This window comes from Pneumocystis murina (genome assembly GCF_000349005.2).
Source record: "Pneumocystis murina B123 chromosome Unknown supercont1.8, whole genome shotgun sequence".
Classification (NCBI taxonomy): Eukaryota; Fungi; Ascomycota; class Pneumocystomycetes; order Pneumocystales; family Pneumocystaceae; genus Pneumocystis; species Pneumocystis murina.
In genome coordinates this window covers 391287-413226 of record NW_017802366.1, presented here as the reverse complement: position 1 = coordinate 413226, position 21940 = coordinate 391287, and the positions used below count along the sequence as shown (strand labels likewise).

Genomic DNA, 21940 nt, shown 5'->3' with positions numbered 1-21940 from the left:
GCATCTCCGATAAACGTCCAGTATTATATTGAATGGATGAAAAGGCTATTTTTTGTTGAAAAACATAAGATTAATAAGGGATATTTATATTGTTTAAGATTTAATAATGCTAATACTTATTATATTTTTCGTATTTTACTTAATCTTTGTTTTTAAAGGAATATTTTAATAGAAATAGGTAAAAACATAGGAACGAGTTATGAAAAGGACAAAGATATTGTAAAAAAGATAAGGAATATTGAGTGTTTAAAGTATTGAAATGGTTTTTTTATGAATTATTGGGCTAAAAAATAAAGCATAAGAAATTGGGCAATTATTGCACATATAAATCATGGAAAATCAACATGTAATTTATTTTTGTTATATAACAAATAAAAGGGTTAATTGATGATATAAGTAAGTGATAGGTTGTTGGAAATTACAGGGACAATATCAGAATCAGGGAAAAATCGGCAAGTTTTGGATAAATTAAAAGTTGAACGAGAAAGAGGTATTTTTAGGGTATTTTATTTACGGAGAGGAATTATAATATATATAAGGAATTACTGTTAAGGCACAAGTATGTAGTATGTTATATGATTATAAGGAGGAAACATATCTTCTTAATTTAATTGATACGCCTGGACATGTTGATTTTAGAGCAGAAGTCAATCATAGTTTAGCAATATGTGATGGATGTTTATTACTTGTTGATGCCTGTCAAGGTATTCAATCTCAAACGGTTTGTTTATTGAGTCATTTTTTTATTTTTAATAGTTTATTTAGGTCGCTAATTACCAACTTGCGTTATCTAGGGGGCTAGTTATTTTACCTGTATTAAATAAAATTGATATGCCTAATTCAGGTAAATATTAATTGTGATATTAATTATCTATAATTTTTAGAGCCAGAGAAAATTTTAAATCAATTAAAACAAACATTCAATATAGTTCCAGAAGATGTTATTCTCGTTTCAGCAAAAAAAGGAACGGGTACAGAAAAAATTATTCCTTATATTATTGATAAAATACCTCCGTATATTTTTGTTAGCTTTTGTGTTTTTCTTTGACTTTCAAAGGCCTAAAGGATCTTTAATGAATGATTTGAAATGTTTTCTTATAGATAGTTGGTAATTTTTATTATTTGAATATAATTTGAAGTTACTTATGTATAATGATAGGTATGATCATTTTGATGGAGTTATTGTTTTAGTTAAGATTTATGATGGTTGTTTGCGTAAAGGAGATAAAATTCAAAGTATTTGTACTAGTTTAAAGTATAATGTTGCAGAGGTTGGAATAATGTATCCTGATAGGGTTTCTACAGAATTACTTAAGGCTGGACAAGTTGGTTATGTTATATTGGGTATGAAGAATAGTGAGGAATTTTATATAGGGGATACATTTTATCATGTGGGTAAAGATGTTAACCCTTTACCTAAATTCAAGGAGCTTAAGCCTACCGTGTGACTTTTCTTTAGAATATTTTAAAATGTTAATTTTGATGAATAGATATTTGTTGGGGCCTTTCCTGTAGATGCAAATAATTTTCAAAAATTAAATGAAAGTATCAAGCATTTACTGTTGAATGATAGGTCTATATTTGTTGAGAAAGAGTCATCTAGTGCGTTGGGCCAAGGTTTTATTTTAAAAATTATTGAATTACATTTTAATTTAATATTAGGCTGGCGCATTGGATTTGTGGGAACTCTTCATCTATCTGTATTTAAAGATAGATTAAAAAACGAATATAATGAAGAAGTATGATGATTTTATTAATAAAGATTTAATGTAATATTTAGATAATTGTTACATCTCCTACTGTTCCTTTTAAATTGATATATAAAAATGGAAAAGAAAAAATGATTTCAAATCCGTCGTTATTTCCTGATATCATAGATATAAAACGTGACGTTTTGAATTTAGAAGAGCCTGTAGCGGAAGTTACCATGGTGTTTCCGTTTGAATATTTGGGACATGTTATTGAATTATGTGAAGTATATTTGCAAATTTTTAATTATTATATATTGATATTACTAGAATAATAGAGGTGTTCGAAAGGAAATTATATTTCCTTCTGAAGAAAATTGCATTCTAAAATATGATATTCCTATGGTTTTGTTAATTGATAACTTTTTTGAAAAACTTAAAAGTCTTACAAAAGGGTAATATTATCTATTATTTTAAGTAATATTTATTTTATATAGATATGCTACATTGGATTATAGAATTATTGGCTATAAAATATCCGATTTAGTTAAAATAAAGGTTTTATTTATATCGTTTTATCTTAAATCATTATTTAACGTTATTAGCTTTTAATCAATGGTAATCCCATTGATGCACTTTCTACAGTATTACATAGAAGTCAAGTAAACATAAAAGGGAAAGAGTTTGTAAGACATTTGAAATCTTTAATTAAACAGCAGTTATTTGAGGTTTACTAAATTTATTAATTTTGAAAAGGATTAAAAAATATAGGTGATAATACAAGCAGTGGTAGAAAATAGAGTTATAGCTCGCGAAACAATAAGGCCGTTAAAAAAGGCTGTAACAGCTAAATGGTTTGTAATACTGTTTATTTTATTTTTTTCGTTAACTATAAAAGTTATGGAGGAGATGTTACGTATAAAATAATAAATTATCTCCATCTAGAATTTTAATACTAATTAGTCGCAAAATGAAGCTTTTATCTAAACAAAAAAAGGGTAAAAAAAAATTAAAAAAAATTGGTAATGTTATTGTCGATCATACTGTATGTATTTTTAATTATGTTTCTTACACTAAATTTTAAAGGTATTTCAAAAATTTTTGAAAAAATATACATAGAATAACGGTTTCAAATTATATATTTAATTTAATATTTATATTAATTCCCACTTTAAAAAATTAAATAAATGTATATACAGGTTAATCATCTGTTAATTTATATGCTACTTGTAAATCCACTTTATGTATATCAGTGCTAAAACTTCGTAATTTTACTTGTTCTGCATTATTAATTTCACGTGCATCACTGTCGCCCCATTCATCTGGAACTTCTGAATTACAATCTGTATATACTAAAACATTAAATGTACATCTCCCCTCAAGTTGTGGAAGAAACGTTACAGATGCCGTAATTTGCCGAATAATCGCTTGAATTTCTGTATGAATCTCTTTCTCCGATTTTTCTACATTATTGTCATTTTTCTTAGTTCTATATATATTAAAAATAAATCATTTTTTATATTTTTAGTACAATAATTTCTTTTTGTTTTCCGCATTATAATCTTTGAATATTTCAACATCAAATTGCCAACGTTCTAAAACTTCTAATGTATCTTTTGAAACAATGGCTATCACTAATTTTGATATCTTCCCTTCTTCTATCCATTCTTTATAATATTAGACATTCTTTTTTACAAAAAAAAAGAATTACTATGAAGTTGTCCCATTATCTTTCGTATATATGCTTTTACTTGAATATCTGTAGTTACTAGCATATTAAGTCCATATTTTTTAACCATTTTAAAATCATCTGCTGGATATACTCCTCTTTGATATAGTATACTTATTTTTTAAAAAAATTATTATAATTAAGATAAATTATTACCTATTAATACTGTATTCTAGAATATAAAATTAGATATAAACTTAATAAAATATAATTATATCAACCAAAGAATTCACTAACAATTTTAGATGATCCTTTTAGAGATAATTTAGATCGTGTAGGTGCCGTATTTGTTTCAGTCATATGTAAATTTTTAAACTTGATTGGTTAAATAACTAAAACTTTAGATTTTCATTTGAATATTATTTCGGAAGATATTTTCTCTTTTTCAATAAGGTTAAGTATAAAAATAATGATATCTTTCGTTAAAATAAAAGACATTCTACTAAGCTTTTAATATTTTTAAGAAATCTTTTTTAAAAAATATGAATTTAAGGCTTATGAAATTAATCTTAATAAATAATATTGATTTATGCATTTAAGAGTACTATATGAAAAGTAAATTTAGAAATATATTTATATAAAATCTATTCTAAAATTGCTTAAATAAATGGTTAAAAGTGAATTTTTCATGCTGATTTTTTTATGGAATAATTAGATTAAAACAAGGTAAATAAAATGTGTTGAAACTTAAAGAGAAAATTAGTTTTTTTAAAGACGAGCCAGATAAAAAAAAGAATTTAACAATACAAATATAATTATACGCATTTTAAAAAATATTTTAAAATATCAAAAGGATTAATATATTTTTCTAAAAAACTTGGCTATTTTTTAAAATATTATTCTATATAAAAATAAGTTAAAAAGTTACTTAAAATATTAAACTGGCTTTAGAAAATTATCCGAATTCAATAATTATATCTATTATTTATCTATTTTTACGAAAATAGCTATAAAATATTAAAGAAAAAAACGGAAATTAATCTATTTAAAACAATATTTTTTCATCAAAAAAATATAATTTAGGCTTTAATTTTATGATAAATTATTATTTTATAAAACACGAATTTTAAAATTTATTTAGCAGCCAAAATTTTAATATTTATAACAAGTCTTTATTCTATATTTTATATTTGTAATTTTTTATTCGTTTAGGTAATTTTTTTATATGATTTTAATTTTTTAAAATATCTAAATAGCAAGATAGATTTTTAATAACCTAAAAATTAAGTATGCCGGCACTTTTAATTTTTAATCGGCTAAATATCCGTTTTAGATTTTTATATTGAAAAATACCGTTTTTTCACTTTTAGATCTTTAAAATGATATCTCTTGATAAGTTTATTGAAACGTATGTTGTTGCGTGTGATTTATATAAAAATTATTAATGAAAGTGTGGATACTTTGGAAGAAGATTTTATTGAACGACTTTCAAAACTTGTATCTATTCCATCAGTAAGTTGCACTGCTTCAAATCGGCTGGATGTCTTTAAAGTAGCGGATCTTATTTATCAGGAGATGATAAAGCTTGGCATTGATACAGAGAAACGATTTCCGGGAACTCAGGTTATAGATGGGGAAGAAATTGATCTTCCTCCTGTTCTTTTTGGGAAATATGGATGTGATAAGAATAAAAAAACTGTTCTTCTTTATGGGGATGTTTTTCATATTTTTTTTGATAAATCTTATATATTAGGCATTTTGATGTTCAGCCTGCTTCAATTAGCGATGGTTGGAAAACAGATCCATGGAAACTTGTATATAGTAAAGAAACTGATTGTATGTATGGGAGGGGTGCTACTGATGATAAGGGTCCCCTTATCGGATGGCTTAATGCTGTCGAAGCTTTTCAAAAAGCAGGTATTGAAATACCTGTAAATCTTGTTTTTTGTTTTGAAGGTATTTTACAAATTGTTTTTGTATGATTTTTTAATTTTTTTCAGGAATGGAAGAATCTGGATCAGTTGGTTTATATGAATTAATTCAAGAAGAAGCCGATAAATATTTTGCTGATGTAGATTGTATTTGCATTAGTGATAATTATTGGCTTGGGACTAAAAAACCGTGTTTATCTTATGGGCTTAGGGGTATAGTATGTTATATTATAACTGTAACTGGTAGATTCTTCTTTTATTTTTCTATTTTTCTGAATTTTTTAGGACCACCGGCTGATCTTCACTCTGGAATTTTTGGTGGTATTACTTATGAGCCTATGACTGATCTTATTTATGTACTTATTATTATTATTTTTTTTTTTATTAATTTCTTTAGTTGCTATCATCTCTTGTAAAGTCTGATGGAACTATACTTATTCCTGGAATCATGGATAAAGTAAAGCCTTTAACATGTAATTTCCATTTATAATAGTATTTTTATCTAATTTCATTAGCTGAAGAGGAAGCTCTTTACGAAGGCATATCAATTAGCACCGAAGATATTGAACATTCATTAGGATCTAAAACATTGGTTTATGACAATATAAAATGTACTTTAATGCATAGGTATTATTTAAAATATTTTTTAATTTTATCTAATGAATAAGATGGAGATATCCTTCTCTTTCTATTCATGGAATTGAAGGGGCGTATTCATCATCCGGTATTAAAACGGTGATTCCTTCTAAAGTCTTAGGTATATTTAAAACAGTCATTTTGAGTTTTTAATTTAGTTTAAAAGGAAAGGTTTCTATTCGTTTGGTTCCCGACATGGATTATGATGAAGTTTCAGTTCTTGTTAAGAAACACCTTGAGTCAGTGTTTGCAACTTTGGGGTCGAAGAATGTGCTTACTATTGAATCTAATCATGGCGCCAAAGCATGGTTATCTTCTGTAAAACATTGGAATTATCAAGCTGCATCAAAAGCTGTTGAAAAAATATATGGTGTAACTCCTGATTTTACACGAGAAGGAGGTAGTATTCCTGTTGTATTAACAATGGAATCTTGTTTGAAAAAAAATGTTCTTTTATTGCCAATGGGAAGAGGAGATGGTATATTTTTAATTGTTAAATTTAATTAACATTAATTTTTATAGATGGCCCTCATTCCGTAAATGAGAAATTGAATAGATCTAATTATATTCAGGGTATAAAGCTTTTTGGTACATATTTATGTGAACTTGCTGTGGTTTAAGTAAGTTTCTTTTTTGATTTTTCTACAGGCATTTTTTTATAAATAGAAGACAATAAATCGAAATATGAAATATTTCAAGTAAAATTTATCTATTTTTGATGAGTTACTGCATTTATCCTACAGCATGCTTTAATTTCATTAGATAATTAATATTAATACAGCTATAATAGTTTACAAAGAAATCTCTAATATGATAATAAATAAAATATTCATAATATAGCTCTAAATACTAATATAACTTGAATTTATTAAAACTAAAGATAATTCTAGATATTCTAGTAATTCATAGTTATTTATTGTCTTTTTCCTTAAAATATTTATTTTATATTGATAATATTGTATTTGTAATATAGAATTATAAATAAAATTATCTAGTCGAAATAATAGATTTTGTTATATCCAATGCTTCAATAGCATCCTAAAAACAACTAATTATAGGTAACATTTACAGTAGAAAAAATACCCTCCAAATCTTCATATCAATATAAATAACTACTTGTTTCTTATTTCCTTGAGCTTGTTCTTCACTTGAGGATATGTTTTTACTTTCTTTTTATATTAGTAACAAGATAATGCGAAAAGAAATGATACCAAGAACCAATATATCGTTTTTTCCTTTCATCAAGCTAGCTTTACCTTCTCTTATTAAAAAACTTAAGTAAAACATATTTTCTACTGTTTGACAAAAACTTTCCGGATTTATAACAAACTCAAATAATCCTATAGGAGAATAACGCTTTAAAAAATTGTTAATATTCATAACATTTTTAGGAGTTGTATTATCTTGAGGCAATGTATCTTCGTCTTTTATCTATAAAAAATTTTTTAAAAAAAAAAAGAATAATAATAATAAATACCTCCTCTGGCTGCACAAGATCTTCTTTATTTTTATGAAATCTTTCTTGACGTGTAACTTTCCGCTCTTTTCTTTCAACTGATAAAGGCCCTAACATAAAATTTATAGTAGGTGGTCTTTTATTACATAACATTGCCAATCTTCCAATTTTCATCCAATCTAGTCCCGAGTCTTCATTCATATGACAATCTTTACTATCTTTTATAAACGAAAATAATTTTCCAATATATATATCCATATCAAATAATAAATTTCCTAGCTTTAACCGTTTTGCTTTCATATTTACAATACTAGCTGTCTGAACAAGAAGTTGAGAATCTAAAGCTGCTTCTTGAGGTCGTTTAACTAATAAAATAATTAATTAATAATATCAAAATAAATAAAAACCTTTTTCAAAAAGTTTATCTGCCATTTTAATTGTATTTATTAACCCATTACCACCTGTTTTAATATAATCTTGCTTCTTTTCTAGATTTATTTAAGAATTAAAATAAAATAATATATATATATTAATATACCATCTGTTATCTTGATTAATTTTCTGTATTCTTGACGCAAAGCCAATCTAGAATCCACATCTTCATCTGAATAATAGTTTTCATTATCCAATGTTAATGAAACTTGTTTTTTAGCAGATGAAATATCATTTTTTAATGATTTATTAATCTTGTTTATTTCAGAGTGTTCGATAACCATAATTTCTTATTAGAATCTTTAAAAATATTCTTTTATTTGTATAATATTCTTAAAAAAGTCTAGTTTTAAAACAAAATTGTATTTAGTTTAGAGTTTAAAAGTAAAAAATTTAATAAAACGAGATCAAAAACATATAAAAATAAATGAAACTCTATAAAAAACATATTATGAATAATTTACAAAAATTGAAAATTTTCAGTATTAATAACATTTATAGCATTTAAAGTCCTCCTATACTACATATATAATCTATTTTCATTATTGCTAATCTGTAACAGTATTACCAGTACAGGATTCATGAAAATCATTGGATAGTGCTTGAACTTGTTGAGGTTTATCGACAGCAATTTTTACAGTTAACTTTCTGCCACAGATTTCTTTATCGTTCATTTCTTCTACTGCCTTATTTTGCATATCCTCATTTTCAAACGTAACAAAGCCAAAACCACGTCCTTTTCGTCGCTCTCCTCTTGCTGCTAATCTTTCAACCAAATAACGAGGTAATGGGCGAAGAGCAACATATGCACTTTGAGGATTATATGCTGAAAACCATTCTATAAGCTAAGAAAATTAATATAAATGCTAAAAAAAAGGAGAAAAACGCGAACCTCCACATCATCCGTATCATAGGAAAGTCCTGCTACAAAAACCGTTGTTTTACTATTAATACCATCAGCAGGAGGACCTTTTGGTGCACGTCTAATTCCTGAACGATTAGATGATCGAGTTTGGTTATGTTTAGCATCTCCTTCAGAAACACTACGATCCATTTGTTTCTGAGTACCTGATGTAGTGCCATTAGCACTAATACCTATAATAATAATAATTTAAGCTTTTTTTTTTATAAAAAAAATCATACCAGATACATTCTTTTTAGACTTAGAAGGCTCCTTGAAATCTTGTCCATCACTATTCTTTTTAGACATTTTCTTAAAATAATATTACTTTTCAAAATTCTAAAAAACTTATATATTTACTTTCGTTTTAATCTTGGATGGCCTTTGTCGTCGATTAGATGGCTTCGTTTGATAGGGATTTGCATAGGTAACTGTAATCTTCCGATTTAAAAGCTCTTTTTGATTACATTGCTCAATAGCATTTTGAGCATCTTGTCCTGATGAAAAACTCACAAAAGCAATTCCCTGAAAACGCGAAATACCCGTCTTATATGAACGGCGTACTGGCATACTTATTGCAGTACTAAAACCCACCATAAGACAGTATTCTTGATTATTTTATCTAAAAACTCACATGTTACCAATACTTCCCAGCAACGTTCGAAGATCATTTTCTGTTGTCTTATAACTAAGATTCCCAATAAAAATTTTATTTCCCGCCTCCTTTGCTGTAGAAACTGGAAATTCCTGATTCTTTTGAGATGATTCTTCAATCACAAGATCACATGTTTGAGAAACAATATCTTTAATATCTTGTGCGGACATTTTATCTTATATTTGTTAAAAAAAAAACAATTACATTAAATTATTTACCTAATATTAACGGCCTTGTTATAGTTATTAATACTCAAAAAGTGTTCCGGGAGCTCAACCCTGTTTATAAATTCTTTTCCCTTTTTTTTGTTAATAAAACAGGGTTTAAGGAGAAAATTGAATCGTAATTTATAAAAATTGAAAAAAATGCTTTTTATTTAAAATAAAAACAAAATATTTATAAACAAAATATAAAAGATATAGTTTTTAAAAGAATAAAAAGAAATAGATATTTTTTTTATTTTTTTAAAATATTTTTTTAATTTTTAAAAAATTTAGAGTGTAATAAAAAAAACGAAAAAATATAATACGAAAAGTTAAATATAAAAATATTTTAAGAAAAAGTTAGGATAAAAGCTAGAATTTTAGAATAGAAAAGAGAGAGCAGTGAGAGTTGAAATGAGGGTTGCAATAGGAATTATAATAGAAGCTGTAATAAGAGCTGTAAATAAAAAATGTGTATGAAATATTAGAAAATACTAAAGAAAGTTAAAAAAGATTTGTATGAAATAAAGTTGATTTATAATTTTAATTGAAGTAATATTTTGGTATTAATATTGAAAAAAAATTAAAAAATTGTTCTTATAGGTTTGTACGATAAACGATTGTTTTAAAATGAATTAGATAGATAGAATGTATTTATGTTTGAGAAAATATTAATAAGGTGTCCCAAAATGATTGAATGACTATTTTATTAGATATATGATAAAAGATGTATTTTTTTTACCATTATAAAAGAACCAGTGCCACTTGTTAGTTCTCTAAGGACACTAGATTGGTTAGAATTATAGAATATAGTTTTGAAATATTTACGATGTATATTGCAACATATATTTAAGAGGAATATGAGCAATAAGAATATGGTGACCTGTAGAGCAGTTGTTTATAGAAATTAACTTTCCTTGACGTAAACCTGTAAGATCTTTTATTACGTTTCCTAGATCCTTATCGTGGGATAAAGTGATGATTACATACATAATTGGTTCGACGATAGAAACGAAATGGTTAGGAAGATTAGAAATTAGATGGAGGATAGCAAAACGAACAGCTGCGCCCAAAATTGAAGGAGTAATAGTGATTCCATAGGTATTAACCGATTCCACGATTACTTTAGCACCACTTATAGGAAGTTGTTTAATGGGACCAGATTGTAGACCTGCTAAAACACCGGCAGTACATGCGTGTTGAACCTTCTGAATGCCTAAGTATTTACATTCGTTCGTAACAGATTCATTAATGATAATTTCATTGTCAAGACCATTGAGTTTTTCGGGATTATCTATAGGTTTTAGACGAACCACAACATCTATAGGAATTTGTTTATGCATAGTAGCATGATATGTTTGTTGTGTCACTACTTCATTTAAAATCTTTTCCCGACGTTGAAGCTGAACATTGCCTATACGAATATTAAGACGAAAATGGTTAATCAAGCGATCACATGCAGCTGCAATATGAAGTTCACCGATTCCAGTTAATAAAATTTGTCCTTCCTTATCATCAACTCGCAAACTTGGATCTTCATCCAAAAGCCATGAAAGTACCTGGGGTAAAGATCGAATTGTCTCTGCACCTATTGGTTCAAGAGCTACAGAAACTACTGGAGTAGGTAATTCTAGAGATAAATAAGCACTGCTATTAGTTTCGCTATCAATTAAACCATCAAATATAGCTTGAATCTTCATATCTGTTATATGATCTATTCGCATATCAATATCGGCACTGTCCACAAATATATCGCCAGTACGAATTCTATCGTTACTAATCATTATGCCCCAATTTCCTTGATCAATTCGATTAATTGGAGAGCCTGTATTATTTGCTTTGACTCCAGAAAACGGACGAGGAAGAGTAGGATCTGAACCCAAAATAGTTGTTCCACCAATACACTCCCGTAATTCTTCAACTCGTATACGACCTCCTCGTACAAGTCGTAACCATTGTCCTTTCTGAAGACATCCTAAAAGCTTATTAATTCATATTATTCAAAAAAAAAACATCATTCAATTCTAAGAAGAATATAAAATAAGTTTCCGTAAAAAAATATTATTAAAGGTCCCAATACATTTGGTTAATTAATATTTCTTACCTTTATGCATTGCGATATAAACATATCTAATACCTCGGTTAACTACCACCTTAAAAACAATAGCAAATACAGAAATATCCTCTCTTTTCAGAGAATTAACTAAAGGATTTGACATCAATGAAATATTCTTGTATTCTATAGGCGTATTCTCTGATTGACCTTCTGTTTGGTGAAGGTTTTTAGAGATGTCTTTAATAAAGGATAGAGTCTCTAACAATGCTAAGTAATTTATTGATAAGAAATTTTGACTTTTACCATCTGAACGCTCTTCAGATGAGGGTAAATAAGTTACCATTGCATCAAGGAGTAATTGAATACCAATATTTTTAAGTGAAGAACCGTAAAAAACAGGAATCAGAAAGTTCGATAATGTTGCCCTACGAACAGCTTGGCTTAAAACATTTGAATCAATATGTAATAAATTGGAACCAGAATTAAGAAATGCATCAATTAAAATTTCATCAACCTCTGTTAATGTTTCTACTAGATGAATCCGTGCATCAGTTGCTTGTTTTAATTGCTTTTTATTAGTAACAGCATCTAGTGGCTGTCGTGTAAATACAGTACCATCGCTATTTGGATGCCATAAAAACGCTTCCATACTTATAATATCAATAAGTCCACAAAACCTACTATCTACTCCAGAATCGTTATTAAAAATCGGAACTTGCATTGCAACTAGACGAACACCGAATTGATGTTGAAATTGTGTAAAGATTTTAGTTGGATCAACATCCGGTCGATCCATTTTATTAATAAAAATAAGTCTAGGAAGCTTCCATCGAGTTGCTCGTCTCCAAACATGAATCGTTTGAGCTTCTATACCAGAAATTGCATCCAGTAAAACAACTGCTCCATTCATGACTGAAAGAGCTCGTTCCACTTCAAACACAAAATCCGCATGGCCTGGTGTATCAATAAAATTAATTCTATACCCATTCCACATAAACCATATTGCCGCTGATTTAATTGTAATTCCTCTTTCCCTCTCCATTGGAAGATAATCCATAACTGTTGAACCCTTATCAACCTCTATCTTATTATAAATTACGATTATTAACAAAGATTTATCTACCACCCAAACGATCTGTATATCCACTGTAAAAAAGCATTCTTTCTATTGTTGTTGTCTTTCCCTGTATCTTTTCAATTCCGTCATGAATCTAATCAAGAACATACCGCATCCACATGTGCTAAAATACCAATATTACGGATTTTAGACATAGTAGAATATTTACAATAGTTTTTCTGAAGATGAATCCTTAAAAATGACTTCCATGAATCCTTATAGATATGAAATTTAACTAATGATGAAATATTAATCATCCAGACTGATTTATTCAAAATTCTTCAAATTTTTTTTTAAAAAAAAGCACCAAACTTCAATAATAACCTTAAATATATTAAAAAAATATAGAATTTTTTCTTAAATATAATAATTGGCCTTTAAATAAGGTATAAAATAGTTTGGAGATTTTAACATTTCCTTGGATGTTAAGATCTCGAGGATCAACTTCAAAAAAAAGCTGGCGGTCTAAAAATTGATAAAAGTTGAATATTTTTATTGATTTTTTCGCAATATCCAGAAAAGAACTTAGTATTTTTTATAAGAAATTGAAAACGTTGTTTTTGAAGGACTTTTTTTGACGCAATAACGGATAATAAAGAGGATATAGAACAGAACGGCTCGGAGATAACTACCGAGCCGGAGAGTCGCTATTTTTATGTGATTATAAGAGAAGTAGAACGGTCTGGTAAAGTTCCAGTGATTAGGTTTAATGTCGATGTATGGAGATCAATAAGTAAATGAAGAGATTTGTGACATTATATAGACAAATATTGAACACTTTCGTTCTTCGCAGTTTACGGATGTACGACGAACGTATGAGGAGTTTATTAAGCTAGGAAAACACCTTACTATTTCTAATCCAGAGTGTCTTGTTCCTCCATTGCCTCCGAGTATTACATCGGCAGGATTAGGATTAGAAGAAGAAACGAAATATCTCCATATTCGTATGCAAAAATGGTTTGATTTAATTAGTGAGAGTCCTATTCTTATGCAAGATAAAGAACTCGTTTATTTTATTGAAGGGCATTTTGGGGTTTGGTTACATTATTTATAATAAATTTATATTTTTTAATATATAGTATTCACCTGTTATACGGAAGAATAAACATGGATCTGTGCTGAAAAGGAAAGCAATTAAGATACAGGCAGCTCCTCCGGATGATACTCCTGAACTTTGTAATTTAAGACCAATCATCAAACAATTTTACCGACAAACATCTGAATCTTCTACAAAACTTGAAAAAGTTATTAAGACTCTTCGAGGTTGTTTTTTATGTTATAAATTTATCTAAATAATAATATTTTATTAGTTCTTAGTGCTTCAGAGGATGAATTAGGGCTTAAATTTATTACAATAGCAGATATGGAGCAACATTCTGGGATGTCTAATGCTTTTCGAAAACTTGGAAAAATTATTCAAAGCATCAGTCATTCACGTTTGACTCAAGCAAACATAAAAGCTGTTATTTTTATTGATACTCTGTCATATATATCCTCGGATGCATTTGTAGTAGAAGTATAGTTCTTGTTAATATTTATATAGTTTTAATCATTTCAGGAAGCTTTAATGAATCGTCAGATCCTTATTAAAGAACTATTATCTGCACAAACATCTTCTCGTTCTAAAGTATCTACTATTACACGTTTAAAATCGTCAAGCTCAATAAAACCTGAAAAAGTTGACGAAGTTTTGGCCTCTCTTGAAGAAACTCGTTCACATGAACAAAATTTGAACATAAAACTCACGAGAATCACTACAAACCTTCTTCAAGAAGGACGTAAATGGATAAAGAGAACATCAAGTGATATTAAATCATCTTTGAAAGAGTATACAAAACGTCAAATAGAATATGAAAGACGCCTGTTAGCCATTTTAGAATCATCAAGGCCTGATATTAGAAATATAGATCATACCGGTGGTCTTTCAAGATTGGGAAGGGAATTTTCACGATTGAAAAATAGAAATGATATTAATTCAAGTCAGACAGCTCAAGGAGATGCATGGTCTGGTATCCAAAGACAGAAAAATCATATAAAAAAAGAATATGACTCAAAATTTTTGAAGAGAATAGACGATGTCTTAGATGCACGTAGTGCTTTTGAAACTCTTGGAACAAAAGTTAATTAGATTTGTTTTTTTTAATAAATTACATTTATAACCATATTGAAGATATTAAACAATATTTAGGAAAAATATCATTGTTTATAGTATTTTATGCATTATACTTTTAATTTATTTATTTCTAAATTTTTAATTTATATAAAGAAATATGTTCTAATAAGAATTGAAAATGTTAAGTATAAATAATTTTTAATATTTTTTATATGAGTTTTCAAAAATCATATAAAGTGTCTAGATAAAAATTCTAAGTATGAATTAGTATAGTATAGATTTTAAAAAGTGAAAGTTAATTTTACAATTTTATATGTATTGCTATAATTATAATACTAATATGGAAAATTATTATATATAGCAAGGTTGAATATTATTTGTTGTAATAATATAGAAAAATTTTAACTCATTTAATTAAAAATTAACATTATGAATAATTTGTAGCTAAACAAAAATCCCTTATAAATTTTTTTAAAATATTAACAATTTTTATTTATATATAACCCGTCGATTCTTAATACAATATTATAATATATAGTTTTATGACCATGTTTCTTGTAAATATCGACCTTCTTTTTCCATTTTTAAGAGCCAAGTCTTAGATTGTTCATCAGAAAGGTTTCCTTCTTTCATTAAAACATTAAGAAAAGACTGTTTAACTGCTTCTGGCATAAAACGAGAGTTTCTAAATATATATTTAATTTGGATTTTTTCTTTAAAAAAAAATACCCTGATAGATACAAAATCCCTAATTTATTATATAAATAATCATATAAAATCTCTGAATGTTCTTCCATAACATGCTGAACATATCTTTTTTCGCTCTATTTTTATTAGGCTCCAATATAATTTAAAAAAAAATACCTGATCTCTTGAAAATGCTGTAAATAAGATTAAATCATTGTTGCTACAATATTTCATCCATTCGTCTTTAAATAAAAAATCTTTATATTGTGAACGACATCCAAAAAATAATATATTATCTTTATGAAATTAATAATAATAATAATAATAAAATTTTTAACTTTTGCATCCATCAAAAATACGTTCTTGAATCAATGAACGCAATGGTGAAACACCTGTTCCTGGCCCTATCATAACAATAGGAATTGAAGGCAATTTAGGTTTTTTTAAAGTTCCTGAAGAAAAACCGATCTCTATTTCAATGCCTAAACTTTAATATAATTCATTTATGAGTCATACCATACCTTCTGAAAGGAAAGAAATCCACCTTGTGCAGAGACCGTATCTGAAATTTCTCAAAATTGTCTTATATTTAACGATTGCTACACATAAATGAATTTGTCCTGGATTAGTCTAAAAAATATGACATAATTATAATATAATTATTTAATGTACCTTTAAACTACTAGCAATAGAAAATTTTCGACCAGATATAATAGGAAAAACATCAAATATATAATCTAATGGAATGTTTAAAGGGGAAAAATCTTGAATAACCTCTAAAATAGTTCTTCTTGGACGATTAACATAATCATATAAATCTTCTTGGCCCTCAATGCTACGAAAATGATGAAATTTATCAATAAAATCTTTATTATCTGTAAAATGTAGCAAAAATTCAAAAAATGACCGCCGAGGAACTGATAAAAAATCTAATATGTTTGTAAAAAGAAATCGTAATGTAGCTTCTGATGGAATTAATGAATTTTTATAAATCCTTTTTGAAGATATATGCAAAGGAATATCTGCAATTTCCAACCAATTCATACATTCAAGAAAACTTTCTACCTCTTTAGAAGGATTAGATGGATATAAAATAATATTATCACCAGGATAATAAGTTATTGAGTTATCATGAATATCCAATATCACATGTCTCACATCTTGCCAATGATCTTGCGATGTTATACGTAGATTTTGAGAAACAGTTACTTTAATAACATTTGCTCTATGAATTGAATAAGTAGTGGATGACACTTTTGCTTTATTTAAGTTCACAAAAAATGATGATGATAAAAGTAAGGTTTCTGGGTATATATCATATCCTTTTGGAATTGGATATTTTTCTAATAAAATCCTCCAAAGTTCTTCTGACCATGGAATTAAAGCTCCATCAATTCTTATTATTAATTAATTATTTTAATTAGATACAAAATTCATACCCCTGTTCATGTTGTTCATCTGCTTCTCCACGTTTATAAATTGATTGTGCACCAAGTTGAAGTAAACGTCTATATAGTTTTTTAGATGACCAGTTATATCTTTTAAAAAAATAAATATTATAATAATAAAATTGTTTAAATTACTTAGGATAAAGTGTACTACCAATACCAAATACTGCAAACTCCATATTTTCAAGAAAATTTTCTGGTAAATCTTTTCTAAGCAAAAATCTCCATAAGGGTTTTATATTATCCGGCATTTCACCTTGTCCTGTTGTTGAACATACAAAAATAACTAATCTTGCTTCAATAAAATCTACAAAATATAAATCTTTCTTTTTCCACTTAGTTCTTTGACCACCTTCAATCAAAATATCTTCTCCTGGACATATATATGTATCAAACAAACGTCTTCTTGCCCCTCTTTCAAGATATTCTGCAACATCCTGTGCTGATCCTGTTTGACTCCCAAAAATAACCCACAGATGTCGTTTGATTTTCATTTAAAGTACTTCTATCAATATTTTACAAAAATTACTGCCCCCACTGCGAGTCGAACACAGGACCTTCTCATCTCCCAAGGGATCTACGAGTGAGATGTTATAGCCACTAAACTATAAGGGCATTTCCTTATTATTTATAGAAAAAAAATATAAATTGAATATCAATATTTTATAACTAATAAAAGAATTGAGCTGAATGAGAAGAAATAATGCACAAATAGATGTAAATCAGGCAAAGGAGACGCCATCAAGGCGTTCAGGAATTTCTAAAGATTTAGAAGGAGAAATGCGAAATGCTGGAGCAGAGTTAATTAGACAAGCATCAATTCTTCTTGAATTGTAATTAGAAAAAATATATAAAAACAAACAATTAAAATAATAATATTATAGACATATAACATGTTTTGGTACAGCAGAAGTATTATTTCAACGGTTCTATTATAGTGAATCTCTTAGAAAATTTTCAATTAAAGAAATAGCTATGGGTGCCATTTTTACAGCATCTAAAATTACAGAATATCCAATAAAAATAAAGGATATTATAAGAATATTTTCAAGATTATTTGATTGTAGGGAGGGAAAACCTATGAAAGTTCTTGAATATTTTGAAGAAGTAATAACTAAAAAATAATTATATAATTTTATAATTTGATAGTTTTTTTATAGGACTAGGGATCAAATTTTAATAGCAGAAATTACGATATTATCATCTTTGGGTTTTGATACATTTGTCGAACTTCCTTATAGATTAGCTATTCATTATTTACAAATATTGGACTTAATAAATCATGAAATAATTTTACAGAAGGTATGGTCATGTATTAATGATGCTTTATGTACAAGGGTTTCATGTATACAAAGTGCACCATCTATTGCTATAGGATGTATTTTTATTGCTACTAGAGAAGAGAAGATTAAACTTCCATATGCATGGTGGGAAATTTTTGATGTATTTTTAGAAGATGTGAAATATATAGCAGCAAGTATAAAATCGTTTTATATAGAGGAAGAAGAACGGAAAAGGAGGGAAAGAGAAGGTAATTTAACACCAATAGATTTAGAAGAATTGGAAAAATATTTGAGTGAAAAATAATAAATGTATATTTTTATGTATGAAAAAGCATTTATATATGAAAAAATGTTTTATATATTTTTGGTATTTTTTAAAGGATTTTATGTATTATATAAATGGTTTTTTGTTTTAATAATGAAGTTTATTCTTTAAATTTATTAGTATTATTTCGTATAATTTTATGTTTATAGAATAACTAATTTTAAATCAGTTTTATTCAAGTTTATAATATAATACAAACATCCTTCATAATACTAAAAGATTTTGTTATTAATGAGAGATGATTTATAAGAAGAGCAGAATTATATTCTGTTTGAAGCTCTTGAAAATCGCCATTTTGAGTAATTGGAAAATGACTGCATAAAGATGCTATTTGACGTAAAAGATTTGGATCACCAGAAACAATTCCTTCAAAAAATTAAGTATTTGGTCTTAATAATATAAAGAAAACATACCTGTTTTGACATCTATTAGATATTTTTTTAGAATTTCAATACGTTGTTGCAAAACGTTAATTACATTTATTTGTATTAATAAATCTGCAATTACTATATATAATTAAAATAGAATTAATTAAAAATAATGTGTATACTCTCTGATTTCTTATCATCGATTTTATTTTCACTATTTTCTGCAACTTTAGACATATAATCTATAATAACAGTTTCTGGTTCTCCAATGTTTAGTTGATAGTCTTCTTCAATAAACATATTTTTATCTGTATAGTTTTCAGAAGATAATGAAGATTCCTCAGGACAAAATTTATATATTTTAATTGGCAATTTTGCATTTATTTTTGAAGATGTTAGTAAAATAATATCCACAAGTAAAAGAAGAGCATTTTGATTATATTTTAGCAACTTTTAAAGAAGTTAAAAAAAAGATAAAAAATTCAAATAAACCTGTTCGTGTATTTTCACTTCTATTTTTCCTGGAAAACTCCCAAAAAAAAACCAACCTAGAAAACTATAATTTGAAAAAACTGCCTTTACTGATAATATTAATATATCAAATAAAACCCAATTATATACATTGTTCTAAACGTAACTCAAAATATGTTTCATCCACTTTAAACATATCTGCATTTTTAATAAGTTTAATTTCCATGGCATTTTCAATTATAATTTTATTATTATCTTCATTACCAAATAGAGCACCAGCAACTATATAACCAAAAATATTTAAAATATATATATAATTCTATTACTTGGAATTAATAATGATTTATTTGTTTGAGATTTATGTCTCATATAATAATCTGAAATAATAAAAAGTACTAAAGGGTGTCTTATAAAATAAATATGAAATATTAAAAGATAAGAACCTACAATGAAACAATTGTATTTAATTGCTTTCTTTTTTCTAAAGCTCCTTGATTTAAGTCATTTATAGTTAAATTTGAATTCATTTTTTGAAGAAATTTTAAAATTTACTTTTTTAATTAAAATAAATATATTCATAGGTTAATTAAAGAAAAAATTCAATTTAATATAGTTAATATGTAAAAAAATACATTTTATATTGTTTGTTATTTATATATATTGTCTTAATTCTTTTATAAACATATAATCTTATATATTTTTCAAAATAGCTTATAAAAATATAAAACATAATTTATAGATTATTATATTAGAAAAATTATGAAATAACTAATTATTTTATAAAATAATCAATATGTTCAAATAAAATATATTTAAACATATATAAAATAAGGTTTTGATAAAATCTTCTTATTAAAAAATAGATCTAACCTTGAAAATTTTTTATAAAATAATTAAAAAAAAGATTTCTTTAATAATTCTTAATTGTAAAGATTTTAAATGAAACTATATCTTATTATTATTAAAATATTTTCAATATTGCTATAAAAACTTGATTTTTAGAATCGGTCTGTACCCTCAAAAAAATTAGAAATCTCCAAATATATAGGCTAATTTACCTGTAATTCTTAAGAAATTATATGAATATAGCCCTTAGTCCATTAAGATCATTATTAGTTCATCAATCATTGATTTTATCTGGATTTTTTCCAAGGTATATTTAAAAAAAAATTCAAGAAATAAAGTAAGAAATAATAGACATATGAATAATGTTAATAGACATGTTTTATATAAAAACAAGTGTTGCTATCTATCTACTGTTTCAGATATCTTTGATCAAACACTTGATAAAGTACCAAAAGCTAAGAAAAATATGGTTTGTTTAATAATAAATGATATAAGACTGAAGTGTCTAAAAAATATATCATAGATAATTTATAAATCGCCATGTATCAAGACATCATTAAAAAAACTTACAAAGATATCTAGACAAATTGCAGGAAAAAAACTAGAAGATGCCATTTTACAAATGGATTTCAGTAAAAAAAAAGCAGCAAGAGAGGTTGCTAAAACATTAAAAAATGCGCGTACAAGGGCTATAAATAGCAAGTTAGATGAAAACACATTATTTATTGATCAATCATGGGTTGGAAAAGGTGTTTATATTAAGCAATTATGGTTTAGAGGAAGAGGAAGAATGTCAATACGAAGAAGGCCACGAACACACATAAAAATAATTGTAAAAGACATTGCTACATTAAAACAACGAGAAATAAAAGAAAAAAAAAGGAAAGAATGTAAACCTGTATGGGTACCTCTTCCGAACAAGCAAATCTATAATAAAGCTATTGGATTTACATGTTAATACAATATATTTAAGTTGTTATGTGATATTATTTTCCTAAAACATCGTGACAAAATCCTTCACTAAATGAACTCAGTTGTGTAAAAATTTTTTCAAAATCTTCTATTCCTCCCTAGATTAAATTTAATTAAAATATATATAAAAATTATTCTTCTACATAATAAGGATCATATACAATCCTTTCCTCATTCTTCATTCCATAGTCTCCAAATAGTTTTACTAATATATATTAAATGTAAAAAAATAAAAAATATAGTATATACTTTTTGCATGGCAATTTTTAGGACGTTTATAATTAACATCTTCTAAGTTTGAAATATCCATCACAAGAATATAATCAAATTTCTGGAAATCATCCTTGCATAATTGTCTAGCTTGGTGATCAAGGATTATTTCATGTTTCTTTAATACTGAAAGAGTTCTAGAATCAGGTCTTGAACCAATATGATATGCTATACAAGAAAAATGTCAAATAACATAAATAAAATATATAAATATAAAACCAGAGGTTCCACAGCTATCAATTAAACCAAATTTATCTTGAAGATTATGTTTTGCAACATAATTTGCAAAAACACCTTATAAAGGTGAATTAAGGCAGAAATAATGATAAAAATTAACCTTGAGCCATTGGACTGCGACAAATATTCCCAAGACATACAAAAAGTATATTTATTTTATTAGAATAATTACTCAT

General features: G+C 26.6%; 12 protein-coding genes and 1 non-coding gene across 13 annotated transcripts; 5 read left to right on the top strand and 8 right to left on the bottom strand.

The window, feature by feature from the left end:
- Nucleotides 1-36: 36 nt before the first annotated feature.
- PNEG_01828 (GTP-binding protein LepA) lies at nucleotides 37-2807 on the top strand (the record flags this gene model as incomplete). Its single annotated transcript, XM_007875608.1, has 19 exons — nucleotides 37-130; nucleotides 179-251; nucleotides 297-346; nucleotides 398-490; nucleotides 540-721; nucleotides 766-844; nucleotides 885-1014; nucleotides 1058-1108; nucleotides 1160-1442; nucleotides 1491-1617; nucleotides 1663-1739; nucleotides 1781-1975; nucleotides 2019-2143; nucleotides 2186-2246; nucleotides 2294-2416; nucleotides 2460-2542; nucleotides 2587-2604; nucleotides 2652-2733; nucleotides 2775-2807. 19 exons carry the CDS (start codon nucleotides 37-39, stop codon nucleotides 2805-2807), a joined length of 1959 nt encoding a protein of 652 aa, XP_007873799.1.
- A 44-nt stretch (nucleotides 2808-2851) lies between these two features.
- Nucleotides 2852-3765, bottom strand: PNEG_01827 (hypothetical protein). The gene is made up of 5 exons (XM_007875607.1): nucleotides 3639-3765; nucleotides 3574-3589; nucleotides 3400-3530; nucleotides 3220-3355; nucleotides 2852-3177 (listed from the first exon to the last, which is right to left on the bottom strand). Exons 1-5 carry the CDS (start codon nucleotides 3715-3717, stop codon nucleotides 2889-2891), a joined length of 651 nt encoding a protein of 216 aa, XP_007873798.1. The 5' UTR covers nucleotides 3718-3765; the 3' UTR covers nucleotides 2852-2888.
- A 946-nt stretch (nucleotides 3766-4711) lies between these two features.
- Nucleotides 4712-6569, top strand: PNEG_01826 (hypothetical protein). Its single transcript, XM_007875606.1, has 9 exons — nucleotides 4712-4765; nucleotides 4809-5313; nucleotides 5358-5531; nucleotides 5574-5644; nucleotides 5686-5761; nucleotides 5804-5915; nucleotides 5957-6045; nucleotides 6091-6402; nucleotides 6447-6569. The coding sequence occupies exons 2-9, from the start codon at nucleotides 5196-5198 to the stop codon at nucleotides 6542-6544; spliced, it is 1050 nt and encodes a 349-aa protein (XP_007873797.1). The 5' UTR covers nucleotides 4712-4765; nucleotides 4809-5195; the 3' UTR covers nucleotides 6545-6569.
- Nucleotides 6570-6831: 262 nt separating this feature from the next.
- On the bottom strand, nucleotides 6832-8115 carry PNEG_01825 (hypothetical protein). The gene is made up of 6 exons (XM_007875605.1): nucleotides 7919-8115; nucleotides 7788-7868; nucleotides 7402-7745; nucleotides 7136-7355; nucleotides 7008-7093; nucleotides 6832-6962 (listed from the first exon to the last, which is right to left on the bottom strand). Exons 1-6 carry the CDS (start codon nucleotides 8094-8096, stop codon nucleotides 6912-6914), a joined length of 960 nt encoding a protein of 319 aa, XP_007873796.1. The 5' UTR covers nucleotides 8097-8115; the 3' UTR covers nucleotides 6832-6911.
- Nucleotides 8116-8325: 210 nt separating this feature from the next.
- On the bottom strand, nucleotides 8326-9650 carry PNEG_01824 (hypothetical protein). Its single transcript, XM_007875604.1, has 6 exons — nucleotides 9587-9650; nucleotides 9348-9543; nucleotides 9074-9296; nucleotides 8956-9025; nucleotides 8705-8907; nucleotides 8326-8657 (listed from the first exon to the last, which is right to left on the bottom strand). The coding sequence occupies exons 2-6, from the start codon at nucleotides 9536-9538 to the stop codon at nucleotides 8361-8363; spliced, it is 984 nt and encodes a 327-aa protein (XP_007873795.1). The 5' UTR covers nucleotides 9539-9543; nucleotides 9587-9650; the 3' UTR covers nucleotides 8326-8360.
- Nucleotides 9651-10242: 592 nt separating this feature from the next.
- PNEG_01823 (translation elongation factor G) lies at nucleotides 10243-12899 on the bottom strand (the record flags this gene model as incomplete). The annotated part of the gene is made up of 8 exons (XM_007875603.1): nucleotides 10243-10272; nucleotides 10314-10356; nucleotides 10400-11201; nucleotides 11247-11546; nucleotides 11676-11885; nucleotides 11931-12707; nucleotides 12751-12811; nucleotides 12855-12899. The coding sequence occupies 8 exons, from the start codon at nucleotides 12897-12899 to the stop codon at nucleotides 10243-10245; spliced, it is 2268 nt and encodes a 755-aa protein (XP_007873794.1).
- Nucleotides 12900-13166: 267 nt separating this feature from the next.
- Nucleotides 13167-14872, top strand: PNEG_01822 (hypothetical protein; the record flags this gene model as incomplete). Its single annotated transcript, XM_007875602.1, has 6 exons — nucleotides 13167-13207; nucleotides 13311-13461; nucleotides 13508-13777; nucleotides 13824-14007; nucleotides 14055-14260; nucleotides 14303-14872. 6 exons carry the CDS (start codon nucleotides 13167-13169, stop codon nucleotides 14870-14872), a joined length of 1422 nt encoding a protein of 473 aa, XP_007873793.1.
- A 525-nt stretch (nucleotides 14873-15397) lies between these two features.
- On the bottom strand, nucleotides 15398-17486 carry PNEG_01821 (hypothetical protein; the record flags this gene model as incomplete). The annotated part of the gene is made up of 9 exons (XM_007875601.1): nucleotides 15398-15542; nucleotides 15587-15681; nucleotides 15722-15840; nucleotides 15883-16026; nucleotides 16066-16174; nucleotides 16217-16940; nucleotides 16984-17082; nucleotides 17128-17299; nucleotides 17345-17486. 9 exons carry the CDS (start codon nucleotides 17484-17486, stop codon nucleotides 15398-15400), a joined length of 1749 nt encoding a protein of 582 aa, XP_007873792.1.
- Nucleotides 17487-17521: 35 nt separating this feature from the next.
- On the bottom strand, nucleotides 17522-17607 carry PNEG_05028. Its single transcript has one exon. It is a non-coding gene; the product is annotated as a tRNA-Thr (tRNA).
- A 75-nt stretch (nucleotides 17608-17682) lies between these two features.
- On the top strand, nucleotides 17683-18579 carry PNEG_01819 (hypothetical protein; the record flags this gene model as incomplete). The annotated part of the gene is made up of 3 exons (XM_007875600.2): nucleotides 17683-17825; nucleotides 17877-18099; nucleotides 18142-18579. The coding sequence occupies 3 exons, from the start codon at nucleotides 17683-17685 to the stop codon at nucleotides 18577-18579; spliced, it is 804 nt and encodes a 267-aa protein (XP_007873791.1).
- Nucleotides 18580-18700: 121 nt separating this feature from the next.
- PNEG_01818 (hypothetical protein) lies at nucleotides 18701-19966 on the bottom strand (the record flags this gene model as incomplete). The annotated part of the gene is made up of 8 exons (XM_007875598.1): nucleotides 18701-18754; nucleotides 18800-18966; nucleotides 19014-19106; nucleotides 19151-19418; nucleotides 19461-19549; nucleotides 19590-19721; nucleotides 19766-19845; nucleotides 19887-19966. The coding sequence occupies 8 exons, from the start codon at nucleotides 19964-19966 to the stop codon at nucleotides 18701-18703; spliced, it is 963 nt and encodes a 320-aa protein (XP_007873789.1).
- A 552-nt stretch (nucleotides 19967-20518) lies between these two features.
- PNEG_01817 (hypothetical protein) lies at nucleotides 20519-21820 on the top strand (the record flags this gene model as incomplete). The annotated part of the gene is made up of 4 exons (XM_007875597.1): nucleotides 20519-20592; nucleotides 20637-20754; nucleotides 20809-21621; nucleotides 21669-21820. 3 exons carry the CDS (start codon nucleotides 20519-20521, stop codon nucleotides 21241-21243), a joined length of 627 nt encoding a protein of 208 aa, XP_007873788.1. The 3' UTR covers nucleotides 21244-21621; nucleotides 21669-21820.
- PNEG_01816 (hypothetical protein) lies at nucleotides 21272-21940 on the bottom strand (the record flags this gene model as incomplete). Its single annotated transcript, XM_007875596.1, has 5 exons — nucleotides 21272-21355; nucleotides 21401-21462; nucleotides 21507-21695; nucleotides 21747-21821; nucleotides 21865-21940. 5 exons carry the CDS (start codon nucleotides 21938-21940, stop codon nucleotides 21272-21274), a joined length of 486 nt encoding a protein of 161 aa, XP_007873787.1.

What these genes read in the sequence shown, in the direction of transcription:
- PNEG_01825 (XM_007875605.1), bottom strand. Translation starts at nt 8,096, where the DNA reads ATGGTTATCGAACACTCTGAAATAAACAAGATTAATAAATCATTAAAA. An exon ending in ATTAATCAAGATAACAGATG is followed by an intron (nt 7,869 to 7,918) that starts GTATATTAATAT and finishes AAATAAATCTAG; the next exon opens with AAAAGAAGCAAGATTATATT. An exon ending in AGATAAACTTTTTGAAAAAG is followed by an intron (nt 7,746 to 7,787) that starts GTTTTTATTTAT and finishes TTATTTTATTAG; the next exon opens with TTAAACGACCTCAAGAAGCA.
- PNEG_01824 (XM_007875604.1), bottom strand. Translation starts at nt 9,538, where the DNA reads ATGTCCGCACAAGATATTAAAGATATTGTTTCTCAAACATGTGATCTT. An exon ending in CTGGGAAGTATTGGTAACAT is followed by an intron (nt 9,297 to 9,347) that starts GTGAGTTTTTAG and finishes GGTGGGTTTTAG; the next exon opens with TACTGCAATAAGTATGCCAG. An exon ending in ATGATACGGATGATGTGGAG is followed by an intron (nt 8,658 to 8,704) that starts GTTCGCGTTTTT and finishes TAATTTTCTTAG; the next exon opens with CTTATAGAATGGTTTTCAGC.
- PNEG_01826 (XM_007875606.1), top strand. Translation starts at nt 5,196, where the DNA reads ATGTATGGGAGGGGTGCTACTGATGATAAGGGTCCCCTTATCGGATGG. An exon ending in CTATGACTGATCTTATTTAT is followed by an intron (nt 5,645 to 5,685) that starts GTACTTATTATT and finishes TAATTTCTTTAG; the next exon opens with TTGCTATCATCTCTTGTAAA. An exon ending in GATTCCTTCTAAAGTCTTAG is followed by an intron (nt 6,046 to 6,090) that starts GTATATTTAAAA and finishes TTAGTTTAAAAG; the next exon opens with GAAAGGTTTCTATTCGTTTG.
- PNEG_01827 (XM_007875607.1), bottom strand. Translation starts at nt 3,717, where the DNA reads ATGACTGAAACAAATACGGCACCTACACGATCTAAATTATCTCTAAAA. An exon ending in GATAATGGGACAACTTCATA is followed by an intron (nt 3,356 to 3,399) that starts GTAATTCTTTTT and finishes AATATTATAAAG; the next exon opens with AATGGATAGAAGAAGGGAAG. An exon ending in GAAAACAAAAAGAAATTATT is followed by an intron (nt 3,178 to 3,219) that starts GTACTAAAAATA and finishes TAATATATATAG; the next exon opens with AACTAAGAAAAATGACAATA.